The following is a 20,027-nucleotide window of genomic DNA, read 5'->3' as shown; positions in this document are numbered from 1 at the left end:
TCAGGGAACTATAGACCAGTGAGCCTGATGTCGGTGGTGGGCAAGTTGTTGGAAGGAATCCTGAGGGACAGTATATACATGGAGTTGGAAAGGCAAGGACTGATTTGGGATAGTCAACATGGCTTTGTGCACGGGAAATCATGTCTCACAAACGTGATTTCAGTTTTTTGAGGAAATAACAAAGAGGATTGATGAGGGCAGAGTGGTAGATGTGATCTATATAGACTTCAGTATGGCATTTGACAAGGTTCCCCATGGGAGACTGATTAGTAAGGTTAGATCTCATGGAATACAGGGAGAACTAACCATTTAGATACAGAACTGGCTCAAAGGTAGAAGACGGAGGGTAGTTTTTCAGACTGGAAGCCTGTGATCAGTGGAGTGCCACAAGGATCGGTGCTGGGTCCTCTAATTTTTGTCATTTACGTAAATGATTTGGATGTGAGCGTAAGAGGTACAGTTAGTAAGTTTGCAGATGACACCAAAATTGGAGGGGTAGTGGACAGCGAAGAGGGTTACCTCAGATTACAACAGGATCTTGACCAGATGGGCCAATGGGCTGAGAAGTGGCAGATGGAGTTTAATTCAGATAAATCTGAGGTGCTGCATTTCAGGAAAGCAAATCTTAGCAGGACTTATACATTTAATGGTAATGTCCTTGGGAGTGTTACTGAACAAACAGACCTTGGAGTACATGGTCATAGCTCTTTGAAAGTGGAGTCGCAGGTAGAAAGGATAGTGAAGAAGGCGTTTGGTATGCTTTCTTTTGTTGGTCAGAGTATTGAGTACAGTAGTTGGGAGGTCATGTTGTGGCTGTACAGGACATTGGTTAGGCCACTGTCAGAATATTGCATGCAATTCTGGTCCCCTTCCTATCGGAAAGATGTTGTGAAACTTGAAAGGGTTCAGAAAAGATTTACAAGGATGTTGCCAGAGTTGGAGGATTGAGTTATAGGGAGAGGCTAAACAGGCTGGGGCTGTTTTCCCTGGAGCGTCAGAGGCTGAGGGATGACCTTATAGAGGTTTACAAAATAATGAGGGGCATGGATGGGATAAATAGACAAAGTCTTTTCCCTGGGATCAGGCAATCCAGAACTAGAGGATATAGGTTTGGAGTGAGAGGGAAAATATATAAAAGAGAACTACGGGGCAACCTTTTCACACAGAGGGTGGTATGTGTATGGAATGAACTGCCAGGGGAAGTGGTGGAGGCTGTACAATTGGAACATTTGGATGGGTATATGAATAGAAAGAGTTTGGAGGAATATGGGCCGGGTGCTGGCAGGTGGGACTAGATTGGGTTGGGATATCTGGTCGGCATGGACGGGTTGGACCAAAGGGTCTGTTCCCATGCTGTACATCTCTATGACTCTAATTGATATTAGTTAACACTCGGGCAGCGCATGAATTGTACATACCCTATTCAGATTTTCAGTATCCTAACCCACTAACCTTAAAGTGACTGAGAAGGTCATTTTAAGATGTTTGGATCATACTTATGCTTTCTTTTGTGTGGAGCCAGAAAGAGTAAGAGTGCTCCATCTGGCATTTCAAAATACTTTAACCAACGCCAGACTCCCTTTGCCAATTCTTTTCCTCCCATCTGAAGACCTACCAGACAGATGAAGACAGAACTGGCTGGAATTTGTCAGGTTTCAATAACAAGTTGTACTACACATGAGTGTTCAGTTATTGAGCCATAGAGATATACAGCATGGAAACAGACCCTTCTGTCCACTCACCCATGCTGACCAGATATCCTGAATTAATCTAGTCCCATTTGCCAGCATTTGGCCCATATCCTTCTAAACCCTTCTCATTCATATATCCATCCAGATGCCCATAGGTCCATCTGATCAAGGTCTCATAGTGATATGAGTAATCTTCTACACTGTCCACTACACCAGCAATTTTAGTGTCATCTGCCTCCTATGTTCACGTCCAAATCATTTATATAAATGACAAAATTCTCAAGTTTCATGATTTTAGATTGGACTTCAGGCTGACACCTTTGTGTGCATCATATAATTTCTGCTGGAAATAAGGTGTAAGTTGCATTTCCTTCATGGTCTTTGAAAAAGAACTTTTGCCTATTTAATATTATAATAATAACCACACTGAAAAATTACTTCATTTAAAAAACAATCTGGGACATTCTGAGCATATGAAAGTAATTACATAAATATCTTGTTTTCAAATTTAAAAGGCCTTAACCCATTGACATTAATTTTAAAAAATATTCTGTTTTGTATTCTGTTCATTAATTTAGAGGGTCAGTTAGCTTAGCCTCATTCCTGATGAAGGGCTGTTGCCCGAAACATCAATTCTCCTTGTCAGATGCTGCCTGACCAGCTGTGTATTTCCAGCACTACTCTCTCGACTCTGATCTTTAGCATCTGTAGTCCTCACTTTCTCTTAGATGGCTGGACAACTAGTTTGTAAGGTAGAATGATGCCAATAGCATGGATTCAATTCCCAGACTGGCTGAAGTTACTAAGGGATTATCTTCAACTTTTCCCCTCACCTGAGGTGTAGTGACCTTAGTGAGCAGCCCTGTGGTCTAGTAGGACTATGGTGACTTTATGTTCAAGATAGTTTGTTCAACTAAAAATTCTCAGTCTCTTCCTATTAACATGCATTTTTTTCTTTCACGTGCTTAATTATTTATTCAATACCCTTTGAAAAGCCCCATTTACTTTGACTCCACAACCCTTTCTGATACAGCATTTTAGACTATAACCATTTGTTATATAAAAATGTTTTTCTTCATGTTGTTTCAGGTTCTTTGTAAAGCACTTCAAATTGATGTCCATTCTCTGGTGCTTAAACACTCTGCAAATAGGAAAAGTATCTCCTCGTGTATTTTATCTAAATTCCTCATGAGTTTGAACATTTTGTTTAAATTTCCTCACAACTTTCAATTCTCAACAAAGATGACCATACTTGTAACTGACATCCCTCATATCTGGAATATTCTTGGAAATTTTTCTACACCCTTTCTAAAGCCTTTATTCTCTTCCTAAAATGTGGTGTCTGGAATTGGACGCAAAATATTAGATGACAAAAAAACAATATTGAAGATTATTCATAACTTCTTAGCTTTCTGGACCAGGTTCAGTTTTACATTAAATTTTAGCAACTGATTAAAAATGTTCAAGAATTCCACTAGATTTTGAATAAAATTGTTCATATAAGTAATTGCTGTCTAAGTAATTAAAATTTCATGCTGTGTTTTGTTTCAGACTATAAAAGATGTGCAAGGTTGCTAACAAGATTAGCTATGAGCCCATTGTGTGCACAACACTGAATATTGCCACGTAAGTATATATGTATACTATGATCTTAGCTATAAGTGTTGAAATTCCCTGATTCTGTCATGTAAACCCAGTAAACCTGGAATCCCAGTGATGGGCAAAGCTGCTGGAATATTCAGAGTTATTGGGGGTGTTAATTTGAAAAACTCTGAAAGGTTGTAAATTTACTATATTTTATTTTGGATACGGACTAGATCAGTACTTTCCATGAAGGATAAGCACTAGTGTCACTCTAGAATGACTCTCTAGATATGTAGACAGATCTTTCAACATGGAAGAGTCATCTCTTTGCCTTGAGAATTTCTCATGAATCAATTCTAACAAACAACTTATGACCATAGATCAAATGAAATGGACTAAGTCTAGCAGATTCAATCAGGGAATCTCTGGTAACAAAGAACCAGAAATCTACTCTTTTGCCTAATCATGTATTTGTGACAACATAATTTATTCAGAGACTAACTGTAACGCAGTAAAATTCCGTGTTTGCAGATGACAGACAGTGTAGTTCAACTGGTTCACATTCAGATTGCTGCTTTTGTCCTGAAAAAATTTAGACCTAAAGTAAATGTTCTAATACAGTTGTAATGAGTTGGTATATATTTTAAAAATGGAATTAATCCTACCATTATTACATTAGATGTAGTCGCTGTTATCAGAATAGCTTCTGGGAATCAAATTGTCAACCATAACTGTCAACCATAACTGTTAGGATAGACTAATGTTGTGTTTTATTTTGTAATGGTCCTATACAATCCACTAACACTTGATTGAACAGTTTTTCAAGTATGGCATGGATATTAAAGTTGTTACTTTGATCATATGTTAAACATATCAAATGCTTTCTTCACCCTATCCACAAACCTTACCCTTCAAGTTAAGCAGTGGGTTAATAGATCATAAGAAAAGTAAACCACAAATGGCAGACATTAGGACTAAGAAACTGCTGGTTCTGATTAGTTAACAGTTTCTGAGATCCAGTCATAATGTCATACCACTACCTGCTATGAATGGCATGTTTTCCAAAAGTGCACTTAGGAACGTTTGGCCATGTAAAATGATTGTATTCCAAATTAGTTTGCCATAGGAATTTCATGTGCTCTTTGAAATGTCTTCCTAGGATATTTGGGCAGTACCACTATCTGATAAACAACTATCCATTCCTCATCAGGTCAGTAAGGGTGTCCCACTTCCTCAGTAGAAGCCTGTTTTTCATTAATCAACACTCTGGATCTCTTCCAGTCTCAGCCTTAATGTAAGCTGACAATGTTAACCTGCTAACTCTGGATCTGCTTTCTAAACCCCAGTTAACAAAGACAGACGAAACAGTTTTTGCAAATTATCCCCATCCTTAAAAATAGTTTCAACAATTCTAGTATCTGGCTTCACTGGAGCTTCACTGATGATGTTGATGATGTTACCTTGAATAGTGACAAAATGTCTGTGAACAGCTGACCAGCTCAGCAGGCAACTCAACAATCTCAAAACCTAATTCTAGTATCTGCTTATGGCATTGTTTCAATCTCTGATTTTTTAAATTCATTCATGGATGAGGACTTTGCTGGCCTGGCCAGCATTTATTGCCCATTCCTAATTGCCCAGAAGGCAGTTAAGAGTCAACCCACATTGCTGTGTGTCTGGAGTCAAATGTAGGCCAGACCAGTTAAGGATGGCAGTTTCCTTCCCTTAAGGACATGAGTGAACCAAATGGTTTTTTTTTTACAATTAACAATATATTCATGGCCATCATTAAACTCTTAATTCCAGATATTTATTAAATTCAAATTTCATCATCTACCATGGTGAGATTCAAACCCAGGTTTCGAGAACATTACCTGGGTCTCTTGAATAATAGTCCAATAATAATATGATTAGGCCATTACTTGGGTCAACATGAGCCATGGAAATATATTTGGAATGCATTCCTGTAACTATGCCATCTCTTATCATTCAAACTTACCATGGATACAGATTTAGCTATAACCTTCACTCCAGCCAAATCAGTTCCTAGGAGTAAGTCAACTCCATCCATGGGTGATTTCTTAACAACCATTGTGTTGTCACTGTTCTGCACAGCAAGTCACATTCTAATTTTAATTTATACAATGGAACTGATATATACTTTCCACTTCCATCTACTGCCTCTACAATACATTCTCTGGAGGAAAGATTATATATTTCTCCACAGAAGAGTTTGAGTAGCTCCTATGACCCTTAAAATTGTATGAGCTTAGTAGTGTCATTTGAACAAGAAGGACGTGGTCTCCCTTTTGATAAAAAATGCTCTTCATATCTCTCATCTACCCTACTCATCTCACTAGCACTCTTAGCAGTTCTTACATCCAAGTTTCTTTTTTCCACCTAGAATGAGAAGGTGGCAGGTATTACAAGACATGAATGTAAGTAGCTCAGCAATTGATTGGGCAGTGCAGAGGGCATACAGGGATAGTAATGTCAGAGTTGGGGGTGAATGACAGCAGGTGAAAGGCAATTCAAGGCACAATGCAAGGAAAATGGTTGACCTTTGAAAACCTTTGACTTCTTTGACTTCCCCCCTTCCATCCTGTCCACAGCCCTCACCCTTCAAACTAAGCAGTGCATTAATAGATCATAAGAAAAGTCAACCATGAATAGCAGTCATTAGGACTAAGAATCTGTTAGCTCTGATTAGTTGACAATTTCTGAGATCTGATCATAGTGTCAATGCTTATGACTCAGCAACCTTAGTTTATTTGTTAGCTCTTCATGAGCAGATTAGCAGGTGACATGGTGAGCCACCTGAAACATCCATAGTTTACATGGGAAATATTGTGTGCAGTTCTGGTCGCCACACTACCTGAAGTTCGTGGATGCCTTGGAGAGGGGGCAGAGAAGGTTTATCAGGATGTTGCCTGGTCTGGAGGGTTACAGTTATGGAGAAAGGTTGGATAAACTTGAATGACTGGAAAAATGGAGGCTGAGGACCAACCTGATAGAACTTAACAAAATTGTGAGAGGTGCAGATAGGATGGATAGTCAGTCTTTTTTTTTCCAAGGTTGGAAAGGTCAACTACAACAGTGCAAAGGTTCAAGGTGAGAAGGGGAATATTTAAGGGAGAGGTGCAGGGAGAAGTTTTCATACACAGGGTGGTGAGTGCCTGGAATGCACTGCTAGTAGAGGTGGTGGAAGCAGGCACATTAGCAATGCTTAATGTATATCTTGATTGACCCATACATGTGAGGTGAACCGAGGGATAGATACAGTGCATAGGCAATAAGTAGTGGGTCTAAGTAAGGATTAGAAATTGGAGCAGGCTTGGTGGGCTGAAGGGCTTTTTTCCTGTGCTGTATTGTTTTCTTTGCCTTTGTTTAGTGAGTTACCTCATCAGTGTGAACACTGTGCTAGTGACCATCCAACATGCTCATTCCTACACTCATGCAAAATAGAAAATGCCATCCCTCCCCTCTCCACGTAGCATACTTTTGCAACAAGTAAGTAATTGCATGGATCCAATACACTACATCTTGTTTACTCTGTATGACTCTTTTCATTTGACCTGAAGATTGCTACAAACTGGACCATGTAAACTCCCAAAAGAACCTACACATTTAGAAGGCAAGGATTGCAGTGCACACATTTTGTAATGTGCTCATATCCAAATTCACTCTGCAATCTAATATTCCAAGAGTTACTGAGCAGAAGAGCAGAAGAGGATCAAGCAGACAAATCACTGAGCAGGGAACCATGAGAGAAAAATATGTAACAACATAGAAGATTTTGATATACTACTTCTCCCTATATCAGAACACTGTAGGCAGAACACTGTGAGCAGAGTTCTGTAGGCATTGCAGAATGTTAACTTTGAAGTAATTGGTTTGGGAATGGTGGGAAGTTAAGTCCAAAGAAAACACTGGGAATCAGGTTTCAACACCCCAAGTTACACTCTTGACTTGATTGTGTCAGGCTGTTTGTAATCACCTTGGAAGAATAAAATACTACCAGCAAAATTAGTGTAATTTACAAAATGCCATGCAAGAAAAGGATACAAAAACACCAACTAGCCACCAAAAGACACAACCCACTATCACTAGTTTCCATACATACAGACAAAGAAGGACACCACTTTGCCTGGGACAATGAACACATCATAGGACAAGCGAACAAAGACACACACAACAATTCATAGAGGCCTGGCATTCTGACTGGAACTCCATCAATAAACACATCGATTTAGACCCCATTTACTTTACCTTGGAAAAAAGAACTGGAAATGACGTCACCCACCTTAAGAAACCAAGACCTATAAATAGAAGTTCCACCAGCTCTTCACTGGAGCCTCTCACTGATGATGTTACCTAATATGGTGACAAAACGTCTTCAAGCTCAGCGAGCTAACTTATACCATATCATCAACCTGAGCAACAAGTCTTCTCAAAGATCGCTAGTAAAATTATTTATTAACAAGGGAGTTGCTTAATTGGAATGACATTTTAACATAAATGTAAATTTCACATGGCATCCCAACTTTCTTAAAACACATTGTTGAAAGCAAGGTGAGAATGCAGCAGCAAATGAGGGATTGATTTGAATGCATTTTCATAGTACACTAAATATTTCAGTACTTGCCATTGCTTTCATTGCCAATAGGTGTTAACAGTTTATTCAATATTTTTGGAGAGCTTACTTTCTGTAGTTCATGAGGTTTTCTGAATCACAGCAAAGTGGGTGTACTTCCTCAGCTACTTAAGAGCCTAATTTGAACCCTCAGTGAAGAGCAATAGGATCAACACTAGACACAGCAGCAACAGCATCAGTTGCTCTTGAGACGTTTGCAGCAGTAAAGAACAGAGAGCTGAAGCTCACAGGAGGCACTATCCATATTCACAACCAACAGTTCAAAAGTCAAGGCTTAAGTTCTTTTGATTTGTTAAAACAACAGTGCTTCCAAAGGCACAATGTTAGATGGTGAGCAGCCATATAGAAAAAGACCTACTCCCTGCTGGACTTGACACACATTACCAATGTTTGTCAAAATCTGCAACATCTCCAACTTTTTAACCTTTGGACCCTTCCAAGGGTATGCTGGAGATACATCCAGGTCTCATGAAAGCACCCACAGTACTTAAAAGTTTATTTTCCCACATAACCCATTATTTGAACTTTGTGATAGCACCAGTTCAAATGATGCAGTGCACTGGTTTGTGTCTCTGACTAGCTTTCAACAAGAGCAGCGAGTCAATTTTGGGAAAAAAAGTGCCTTTCCCTTTATACAGGTACATAAAAAAATTCCTGGGAAGCTGCCATGTTGCTTTTATGCTTAGGCAGATCAATCCCACTGGCATCCTGAACCTGCACATGTTAATAGAATTGGCTGTAAAGAAACCAAGGATACATTATGTTACTTCAAACTTGAAGAAAAACACCCATGATAAATCTGACCAATGAATTGCAGCAGTACCATGTTCCTATTGGATGTGTGATTGAACAAGTTATTAGCATACTTAAGATACTACATGACAATAGATTTGAAGTAGGTTTAGTACACAAAGTGGTTGGTCCCAGACAATGGTATTCATTCCTTTTTGACTTCTCAATGGTGGGGTAAAAGAACAGAGGAAATGCAAAGCAGGAGGTGTTTTGAGAGCAGGAGGTGTTTTGAGAGCATCTCTCTGCCCTGAACCTCAGTGATTAATAATATGTTAGTAATTTCAGCTTTATTCAGTACAACCATGCTAAAAGATATGACCATTGCAGTTGCCAATGCATAACTTTGGCCTACTGTCAGCAACATAAACAATGATCCTCAGTTAGTGCAGCATTATGATTTAAGGATTGCTTTAAGGATTTTCCCTCTATTATCTTGTTTTAATTGGAAGCAATGAGTTATTGCTGGTAATTTTAAAAGAGTTAACAACATTTAGCACATTTACAACATTTGGCAGTTGGTTGATTTAATGAAGGCTTACCTGAGGCAAAGTGGAAAGAAGTATGTGTGTAACATAAATTGGATGGACTGAACAGTCTTATTTCTGTGTCGTTAACTCTCTGCAATCTTTTGAAGGTATTTTCCAAATAATTTCTAGTAGCTGCACAACAGAGGCTATCAGACCATTATGTTACACATTTGCTTTGGACATGTCTTTTCTTGGCAGTGATTAGGAAAGACATGCTTGAAAATAAGGTTTCCACACCACCCCTGGGAAGGCTACCGTGGTGATTACAGCTCTGAGGAAAATTCTGGTCAAGGTTTTATATGAATAAATCTTATCTTCCTGTGTTCTCACGGAATTGCAATGATGTAACTATGATTTTCCAGATTACAAAAAAAGTCTATGATAATATTGCAAAAATAATGTATAGTCGTGTAATAGAAAAAAAGCCACACCCTAAAAATGACGCTGCAACAAGCATGGTTATATTAGTAGTATGAGTTTCTCTAATGTTTTTTCCCCTGGCCCTGAATTGAGATGTTTCTGTCTATGGTGTTACTGAGCAAACAATAGTAGAACTGAAAAAGTTTGCAGAAATTAAATCTTGAGGAATAAACACAGGACTGCAAACAGCATGTCAATGATTTCAAAGTTACGAGCAATTTTAAATATATTTTTCTCAAAGGTAAATTTATGACCATTCAAAGAACTGACAACCAATATCTCTCTTCTCTCACTTTTTTCTGTTTACTCAGAGCTTATCTATGAACTCACCTAATACCAAAGCTCGCAGATTTTGTGATGACCGTGAATGGTGATCCTGAGAACAATATGCAGCTCATTTGTTTTACACTTATGAGACCTAAAGACAAATATGTCCTAACTATAATCTTTCAGAGTTCCCTGGATTTAGGAGTTGTACCTCAGGGGATTAGAAATTTGTTCATTTCATTTTTCTCTTTAAGAATGTTGACAGCATGAAACCAGGGAATACAGACCAGTTAGCCTGACATCTCTGGTTGGTGAAATTGTTGGAGTCCATAATCAAAGATAAGGAACTGATCTCCTCATAAAATTTCAGTTAATTAGGGAGAGTCAGCATGGATTCATGAAGGGTAGGTTATGCCTAAAAAGTCTCATTGAATTTTTTGAAGTGGTAACAGAGGTGGTGGACAGAGGTAAGTTTATATGTACTTCTAGAAGCCTATAGATCAGGGTATTTTTAGAAGGCACAAAGTTAAATTCAGTGGATCGCAAATGAGATTTGAGGGTTCAGGTGCATATCTCTTTAAGATGCCACAAACAGATGTGAAAATAGTCATGAAAGTTAAAGGAATGCTGGCATTCATATTTAAAGGCTGGAATATAAGAATACAGACATTATGCTGCAGTTATACAAAACCATAATTAGACCCATTTCGAGTTCTGTGAGCAGATCTGTATAACATACCTTAGGAAGAATGTTTTTTGGCCCAGGGAAGAGCTTGGCGCAGGTTTAAAAGGATTATACCTGGACTTCAGGAGTTAAGTTATGAAGAGAGATTAGACAAATCAAGCTTTTATTATCAAGAATTTAGAAGGTCATTTAATGATCTCATTAAGGTTTTTAAGGATATAAACAGGGAATAAAACAGGGCAGATAAAGACAAATTATTTCCACTAGTTGAAAATTGTAGAACCTGGGGGCATAGTCTGGGAATTAGGACCAGGCCATTCAAAAGAGATGTTAGAAAACACTTCTACATGCAAAGAGTAGTGGAGATTTGGAAATCTCTTCCTTAAACAGCAGCCAATACTAAATCAACAGTTAAGTTTAAATTTGAAATTGACAAAACTTTTATTAAGCAATCAAAACAAGGGATATTGGCCCAAATGGAGTTATGCCACAGATCACCCAAGGTCTCATTGAATGGCAATGCAGGCTCAAGTCCTGAATGACCTACTTCTGTTCTTACATTTCTAATATCCAGTAACCCTCAGACATTCAGACTTGGGTGTCATTATTAGCTTGTGACCCAATCTTTGCTGCCTTCCTGTGCAAATCCAGTTTATATTCATTAGTTCCTTTCTACTCTGGTCCATCCTCCATAATTTTCAATACTTCTATTATATCAGATATAAGTCTCTACTTTAATGAAGGCCATTGGATTAGTTGATTGATATAATCTGTTTGATCAGTATCTCAATTCCATCTACCCACTTAAGTTCCTTACCAGAACAGTTAGTTGGAATATAGTATGGAAAGGAAGAATGAGAGGAGAAAGATTTAAAAGGGGACCAAAGGGGCAACTTTTTCACAAAGAGGGTGGTGCATGTACAGAATGAGCTGCCAGAGGAAGTGGTGGAGGCTGGTGTAATTACTACATTTAATAGACATATGGATGGTACATGAATAGAAAGGGTTTAGAAGGATATGGGTCAAGTGCTGACAAATGGGATTGGATTAGTTTAGGATATCTGGTCATAATGGATGAGTTTATTGAAGAGTCAAGATTAGAGTGGTGCTAGAAATGCACAGCAGGTCGGGCAGCATCTGAGGAGCAGGTAAAATTGACGTTTCGGGCAAAAGCCCTTCATCACTCTGATCTCCAGCATCTGCAGTACCCACTTCTGCCGAGTTTATTGAAGGGTCTGTTTCCATGCTATGCATCTCTCTGACTCCATGAATTTGATGAAAAGAGAATAGTCAGTACTCTTGTCACAGAAGGTTTATGAATTAATTGACCAATAAATTGTTCTCCAATAAAGCTCTTAGATAATACAGAAGCTCGAGGGGAAGATGATGGAAAGAAATAAAACAAACAAAAGAATTTGCAAGTATTGTAGATGATGAAAAAACATGGCAGAGGAAACATTAAAAAAGGGCATGTGAATAGAAAAAAGAAAAACACAATGGAATTATAGCATAGGAAATATTGGCAAAATATATTAGTTACTAGATGATCCAGTTTCATCTCCAATTGGTTTCCAACTCTGAATAGCAAGATGGCTAGCTCTGAAATCCCACCAGCACTGTGTTCAGAGATCCCAACTAAGTTAACATTTTATACTAAGTTACTTTCTAAAAAAAGGCAATGCAATAAATGCATGCACAGGTTACGCGATTAAAAATATGTAAATAGTGGTACACCCTAAATTGCTGATTTTCATTTTCTTGCAGACCAAATCATTGAAGATGGAAATGTGATTTGCCTAGGAAGTGCCTTGAGAATTTCCCAAGATGGATTTGAATTATCGCTGATGTTGTTTTGGTTTACAGCATTGTTTATTAAAGTACTAAATGCTTTTTATTTTCATATTTGTGCAAAAACATTCCACTTTTCATGTTAATTAAACATATCTTGATTTATAATATTATCACATAGAATTCAAATAAACCAATTATTTATTGAAATACTTTGTATTTAATGATCTGCACTGATGAGCTATTGTAATCAATTACAGAAAATCTCTGTGATATGAAGTGGTAGCCTTTATAGGTTCTCATTTTATTGTTGTGGCTTAAAACATGCCAGCAGTAGATCAAGGCTGTGAAGTTCCAGTGTCAGCAGTTATTTTAACAGAAGTGCCAAATAAACAGCAGTATTCGAATTAGAGAGAGTGGTAAAATTATGGAAATATAAATCATTCTTCCATTCTTCCTTGTGTAGTAAAGAGATTTATGAGATTCTCAAAGCTTCTTTAGATCAACTGAAATTAAGGCACAGTAGTTACCATAGTAAAAGTTTAATGCATGAAGACATGTTCTCTTTATACACTCCCCAGTTGATGTCAATGGTTTATCCCTTTTCAGTGACTTGTCTTCATGCTGCTAATTTAAAACATTCCTCACAGCTGGTAGTCAGTGTTTGATTATTGTATTTTAAATTTGACCTTTTTTTGCAATTTGGAATCAGCTAAGATGATGTTGTGCTGATTTTGTTTTATGACAATTTATGTTATTGTATTTAACTCTACAATTTTGCTTAGACTTGTTTTCATTATTTGCACTGATCTTGAATGCAATGCAATTCACCTTCAATAGGAGTGTAAAATAATCATTATTCCTTACAAAAAGTAACAAACAATATTGGTATGTTATTTTAGTTCTAAAGTTCTTTTGCAATGTACTGCACATTGAGAATTTAAGCTCAAACTATGCTTTGGAGTCATATCTTGTAGCTATTATGAATTACCAATGGTTCTGGCACTCATGTAAAATGTTGCAAATAATGTAGATAATGCAAAGACTGGAATACTACAGAGCAATTTATGGAATAAATTATAGAAATAATGAAAAATGCTTTCTGGTATTCTAAAGTTTTTTAGAATGTTTTCTATGTAGTATTTAAGTCTGCACACGTATGGTGATCAAAAGGTACTCTGAATGCTGAACTTGTGAGTTTTGATATCAACTTTGAATCCTGGGAGGAGATTGCCCAGGATCTTGCATCTGATACAACTGAGCAAGCCACTTTCGGAAACAAGCATACATCAGAGACTCTGAGGTCCAGAGGTTTGGATTCAAGTCCCACCTGCTCCAGAGATGTATCACAAGATCTCTGAATAGGATATTTTTAAAAAATCCATATCAAAACTGCTGAGAGGGGACGCCCCATACCAGCAACTCATTTTAAAAAATCAATCTCTGTGACATTCTGTCCTAATATAGCAGATTCTTCCAGCTACAGATCAGCCTCAGAAAACCATTGCATAGCCACTGAAAGGCTCCCAAATTGTCCAGATGATAAACATGGTCATCTTCACCTTGAAGGTAAAGAAAAAGATGTAAGGCATATTCATAGCCTGTTTTACAAAAACATAGTGTTTTACAAAACTGTGCCACATCCTTTTTCAAACCCTCAGTAAAATATCAACTTCTGTGTGCTTAGGCCTGCTGGACTTCCCGATGTCATTACATAATTTATTTGATTATTTTTGATGTTTCCTGATGACTTTTGGTGACATTGTTATCAGAACCAACTCTTACCCATAGAACTACAGGGGATCCTCTAGTTCCTCATCAGAATCCCAATTTTTAAAACAGTTGCATAGAACATAGAACATATTAAAGTCCAGTGCTGAGGTTTAATCCTAATGTAAAATATAATAACTTAACTTACGCACCCCTCAACTCACTGCTATCCATGTGCAATGTTCAGCAGTCACTTAAATGTCCCTAGTGACTCTGCTTCCACCACCACAGCTGGAAACACATTCCATGCACTCACAACTCTCTGCATAAAGAACCTACCTCTGACGTCTCCTTTATACCTTCCTCCTAATATCTTCAAACTATGACTCCTCATACCACTCAATCCTGCCCTGGGGAAAAGTCTCTGGCGATTGACTCTATACCAAAACCCTTTCGTCTTCAGCTTTAATTTGAATCAACAATGCTACTTGGTTTATTTCTGGATTAGCTTGCTGAGCAGCAATCAGAAAAGACTTGCTGAACATTTTCTATGGTTTATTCAAATCCAAAAGTTTCAGATAACCAAATATCTGCCTGTGGTTCCAATTTGACCTCCAATGACAGAACTTGTTTAGCCATTGCTCCACTACTTGCACATGAAGCAAAAATTCTTGGAAACATTTTCTGCAGTGTTATGTGTCCTTGACCTCACTTGACATTTCTGTGTCAGCTAGACAAGTTTCTAACTTAACATTTGCCAAAACTTTGTCTGGGAATAGATTGATTCTGTCAGCAGGCAAACTGCAGACACCCCCTCTAAGAAGCATTTTAGACATAAGGTTACATTACAAATGTATACAAATGTACAGTTATTTTCCCTGTGATAGGGTTAGGTGAGAGTTAACGCATCCATTAAAATCTTGGCTTTCAACACATTCTCCAGTGGGAAAAGGTATGCCTTTAACCAGCAAAAAAATTTGAGTGACTCCTATATCCATTAGTAAAACTAACAATTTAAGTTACTTACTTTGAGAAATAAGGAATTATTTTTCCTTTTGGAAGAATTGCTTATAAATCTCACGGATCATATTTAACTCCTCCATACTCACAGCAGTGTTTATACTTAAACTCACAGCTGCAGTTAGAATTCCAATTTGGCCTGTTCCCCTCTCAGTCAGGGTTTGTATCTTTGAGGTGACTGCCTATACAAATTCTCCTGCAATCTGCATCACATTGAGACAAAGAAAGCATTAGTTCTTTGGGCATTACTTTCACCCACACTACCTTCTTTCTACCCTGAGGAGGACATCTTGGATCATTTCCAACTGTCCCTTCTCATCTTTACCTACTTGCTTTCATTTCACTCTGCTACTTCCATCCTCCTTGTATTTGTGGAGATGATAAAAGATTCCTCAGGTCTTTGTGCTGATGTTGTGTTCTATTATCACAGGAACAAATCTGATGATACTTAACTGCATTCTCTCTGTGGCAATAATATTTTCTCTGATATGAGGAGACCAAAACTGCGCACAGTACTCCAGCTGCGATCTAACTAAAATCTTTTACAATTGAAGCAACTGAGTACTTGAATACTTAAATCCTTTTGTGATAAGGGCTAACATTTCACCAGCCTTCTTAATAGTTTGCTGTACTGACGCGTTTGCCTTCATTGTTTTATGGATAAGGACACCTAGGTTGCTTTGTATATCCAAAGCTTCCAACTGAATCACCATTTATGAAATAATTTGCACATCTATTTCTCGTATCAAAGTGCATGGCCTCACATTTTTCCACATACTATATCTGCCATATACTTGCTCATTCACTAAGCCTGCACAAATACTCTTGAAATCATTTTATGTCTTCCCTTCACACATATTTCCACATAACTTTGTATTATCCTCAAATGTGTAGCTATTACAATTGGTTCCCAATTCCAAAATCAACAACAGAGATCCTATTGCCTGTCAATGTGGGAATGATCCAAGCCAAACAGAGGCAGAACAGTATCCAGTGCAGAATCTAAACCACATGAACCAGACCACTGTATAAAACACTTTTATATTCAATAATTCATCCCTTTTACGAGCACCCATTGTTCATATTTAATGTTTATTCTGCCAGTCATTGAAACCCCGAAGTTCATTTGACAACCAGCATGTAAAATTTATAAAAATGGAGAATTGAACTTTAAAATAATGCTTATGTTGCATAAAAATGAGTTTGAAAACTGAAAGGATAACACCATTATCTAGAGTGGCTACTCTGCTGTGACTGCTCAGATGTTTGGGGACGAAGTTGAAGATTTAAGAAGACTTCATCAAATAATATCCTTCTGCAGCAACAGAACTGTTGCATAAGGAAATGGTTTAGAAATGGTTACTGCTGAAGAATGTAGTAGGCTCCATCTAGTCTCATGAGATGATACAGTTTTATGTGGAGTATTGTGGAATCTAACTCCAGCTCTCAATGGTATTAGAGGTGTTATCTTTGGATTTTAATTGTCTTAATGATAATTACTAACAAACCATGTAACTTGTACCTGTTGCTATCTGTTAAAACAATCTCATCTTGTTCAGACTTATCAGACTTGTTTAGACTTGTCTTTTCTTTAATACTACTAAATAAATGGGCTCTTAAATTGTATAGAAAGCAAGATTGGTGGCAACGTTTGACCAGAACCACAAACTGGTCATGAGTACTATAACATACAACATTAATGTGCGATTTTGAAGGACTGAGGGGCAGATGGGGACATGTTTGAAGGCGGGAAATGAATGTGTTTTGAACAGTCTCACTTCAATGTCTCCTTTCTTCATTTTTTCTCATGCTACATCCAGTTTTCACTCCTTGCAAAAACTACAGAACAATTTCTTGCATCTCAGTGTCATATTAAATGGTCACAGCAAAATATTCCTTCATCCTTAATGAGTTATTATTCATCATAGGCAGGCTGCAAGTGAGACTAGTTTGCACTTGATTTCCAGTTGCTTCTCATGTTCCATGTAGGTGACTACTTTTTCAATGGTTGGGGAAGCAGGGGACACAATGTAAAGATAGGGAGGATACTATTTAGGTCCAAGATTAGGAGAAATGTTATTACTTGGAGAGTTGTGAGTCTTTAGAATTTCTCTACCAGCTGCAGCTGGACTAAAAATGTTCATTAATTGGCCATTTAAGTGTCTCAATTGGCAATGGGTGGGTCAACCATGAAGCTTCCCATCTAGAACATCGGTTTAGTGGAGCTGAAAGCAATGGAGTTCAGCAATGTCATCTCCTCACATATGCATTTCCCACCTCCAACTCCCATCGGCAAGAGCAGAAGAATCCACCCATAGTAATTAGCAAACACATCTGCAAAGATCTCTTCACATTCTGTATGCATATTTCTAAACTGTCATTTAATGTGGCAATTTATGAATTTTGAACTGTATTGTCTCTTTTTTCTCAAAAATATTTAATATTTTATGGCTAAATGCTAGGTCACTGCCTAATACCAATACCTCTACCCATAAATTTCAAAATGACATTTCAAAACCTCAATAATTTTTGTTCTGTGGCATAATTTCAACATTTACCCTCTTGAGATAGCTATTGAACAAACAACACACATTTCCTCTTCCACTTCAAGGTACTCAACGTATACTCATTGTCATAGATTTTTTCTACTTGATGCTAAATTGAAAAGAAATTTTTGGTTGATCATTTCTCAACAGCTTGTCTTGAGGCCTGTTATTCATAACATAATTAACCACTTTATGGAAAATCACATCCATGTGGGTGTTTTACTAATTTCTCTGACAGACATTTGCCTAGTCTTATGAAATATTAGTTGTGCATTGCCTTTATCATAACTTCAGCATTTAAATACATGATTTTGTAATTTTCTTAAGGAACATTTTATATTCATTTAGAACCTACTCACTATTAGTGATCTCCATTGAAAATAACTCAGCCCAATTTAGTCCTGGCTTCTTTAGCCAATTACTTCTCCTGGGAAGGCACTTCCTACTCACGACAACTAACTAGTTATATCACCTTAACAATAAGTTGATTCAATACTGGAAAAACTGGATTTAATGCTGTTTAACTAGTCAATTTTTATCAGAGAATGTGACTGAGGAATTTCTTGTATTTTGTTTCCAAGATAACAAATACAAGTGCAGCTGGATCAATGGTGAAAGTAAGTTATGAATCCTAACCTTTTTATTTCTGATGTGGATGCTGGGATTATATCTTCAAAATTATTAACACTTTGTTTTCTCTCCTTTTGATTAAGTGCAACTCTGTATTTTCCTGCTTGATAATAACAACCTCCAGGTTTTTAAACCGGCTTTAAATCTATCACAACCTTAATCTGAAGATTGACTGTAATTTGAGGTTGTATTTCACTTCAAGCCATTTCAATATGATTGACTTTCCAAGAGATGTACCACTTTAACCAGGAGGGAAGATGCATTGATGGAAACCATTTCAATGGTAACATCTAAATTTCGGTTTCTCAATCTGTGCACTTCATTGCTACGGTCTCAAGTTTCCTGAAATCTGGTGCACCACCTCTGTTGCCTAAGGAAAAGAATTCCCATGCAATTTGCAACTTTTTCTTTCCGCTGTTTCCATTGTGATGGCCAAATTTAAGATTTCATTCCAAATTAATGAATGCATTAAAAAAAGTGTCACAATCTACTTTTGAAGTTTTAATTCAATGCTGTTATGAAAAATATATCACAATCTAGCCTCATTGTCATCTTTCTGTTACACACCACATCAAAAAAAGAACTGACAGCATGGTCATTCTGTCAGCAGCTATGTTGAAAAATGTGTTTATGTTACCTCCAGGACAGATAGAGCTGTTCAAACCGATGTAAGGGCCAAACAAAGAAGAGCGGGAGAAATGGACAAGGACAAGAGGACAAAGATTTAAAGCTATTGGCAAAAGAACCACTGCTCATTGCAGGATGAGTTTATTTACACAATAAGCGGTTACAATCAGAATGCACTGTGTGAAAGGATGTTGAAAGCAGAATCAATTGAAGCTTTCAGAAGGAAATTTAATAAGTACCTAAAGGGAAACACATTGCAGGGCTATAATGAAAGGGCCAGACAGCAGGACTAGCTAAATTGATATTGCAGAGAGCAAGCAGGGAACATTGTCACATTGAAATAGGAGCAAGCCATTCAGTTAACTCAGCCTGTACTACCGTTTAATATAATGGCTGATCAAACACTTCAATGTCTTTTATCTATCAGCCCCATAACTCTTTATGTTACTGATAATCAGAAATCTATCAATCTCTAGCTTAAACATACTCAAAGATTGAGCTACTGTCACTTTAACAAGGTTATTTTATCCTTGGGTTTTTTTGAGAGGTCATAAAGGCAGAGGTGCTGGGGTGTCTACAAAGAGCCAAGTTTAACAATGGCAGGGTAGTGGCCAGTTCTCCCAGTTCAGGTTTTTTTCTAGTTTGGTTTAGCTGTGACAGTCACAAGGTGCTAAAGTCCATGAAAGTTTGCAGCTTCAGTGAATGATTCCTAACTGACTTTCTCTCTGAAATCTCTTCAGATATTGTTTCCTCTTGTTTGTAAGAATCTGTGCTTCAACTTTCCTTTTTGCTAAGGGATGTTACTTATGGGATGCTACTGGATTGGAACAGTTCCTTAGTTAAATTGCTGTATCAGGGTTGATTTGGTTTTCCAATAATTAAGTTATTCTAAATTCTGTTTTCTTTTGTTCATGTTTCAACTGTTGTCTTTAAATAAATTCTGTTTTGCTTAAAGCCAAGTGCTTTGACCAGCTGCATCACACCTGGAATATCCACTTCATATCTGCCTTTAAAATAAGGCCCTGTTGTAATCTGAAATAACCTTTTTTCACCCTCCACTACACCATCAGTTTTGGTGTCATCTGC

General features: G+C 37.5%; 1 protein-coding gene across 4 annotated transcripts in view; it reads left to right on the top strand.

Annotated features, from left to right (window-relative positions):
* The window catches only part of alkal1 (ALK and LTK ligand 1), a 56,247-nt gene extending 42,775 nt beyond the window's left edge, over positions 1 to 13,472 (top strand). For all 4 annotated transcript variants that reach the window (XM_072570517.1, XM_072570515.1, XM_072570513.1 and 1 more), the window contains 2 exons: positions 3,243 to 3,317; positions 12,385 to 13,472. In XM_072570517.1, coding sequence (XP_072426618.1) covers positions 3,243 to 3,307 — 65 coding nt within the window. In that variant the 3' untranslated portion in view covers positions 3,308 to 3,317; positions 12,385 to 13,472. The remainder of the gene's footprint in view (positions 1 to 3,242; positions 3,318 to 12,384) is intronic.
* The last annotated feature ends 6,555 nt before the right edge of the window (positions 13,473 to 20,027 follow it).

Source organism: Chiloscyllium punctatum, chromosome 5 (genome assembly GCF_047496795.1).
Source record: "Chiloscyllium punctatum isolate Juve2018m chromosome 5, sChiPun1.3, whole genome shotgun sequence".
Lineage (NCBI taxonomy): Eukaryota > Metazoa > Chordata > Chondrichthyes > Orectolobiformes > Hemiscylliidae > Chiloscyllium > Chiloscyllium punctatum.
Note: the sequence above shows the minus strand (reverse complement) of the source record. Positions and strands in the feature narration are given on the sequence as shown.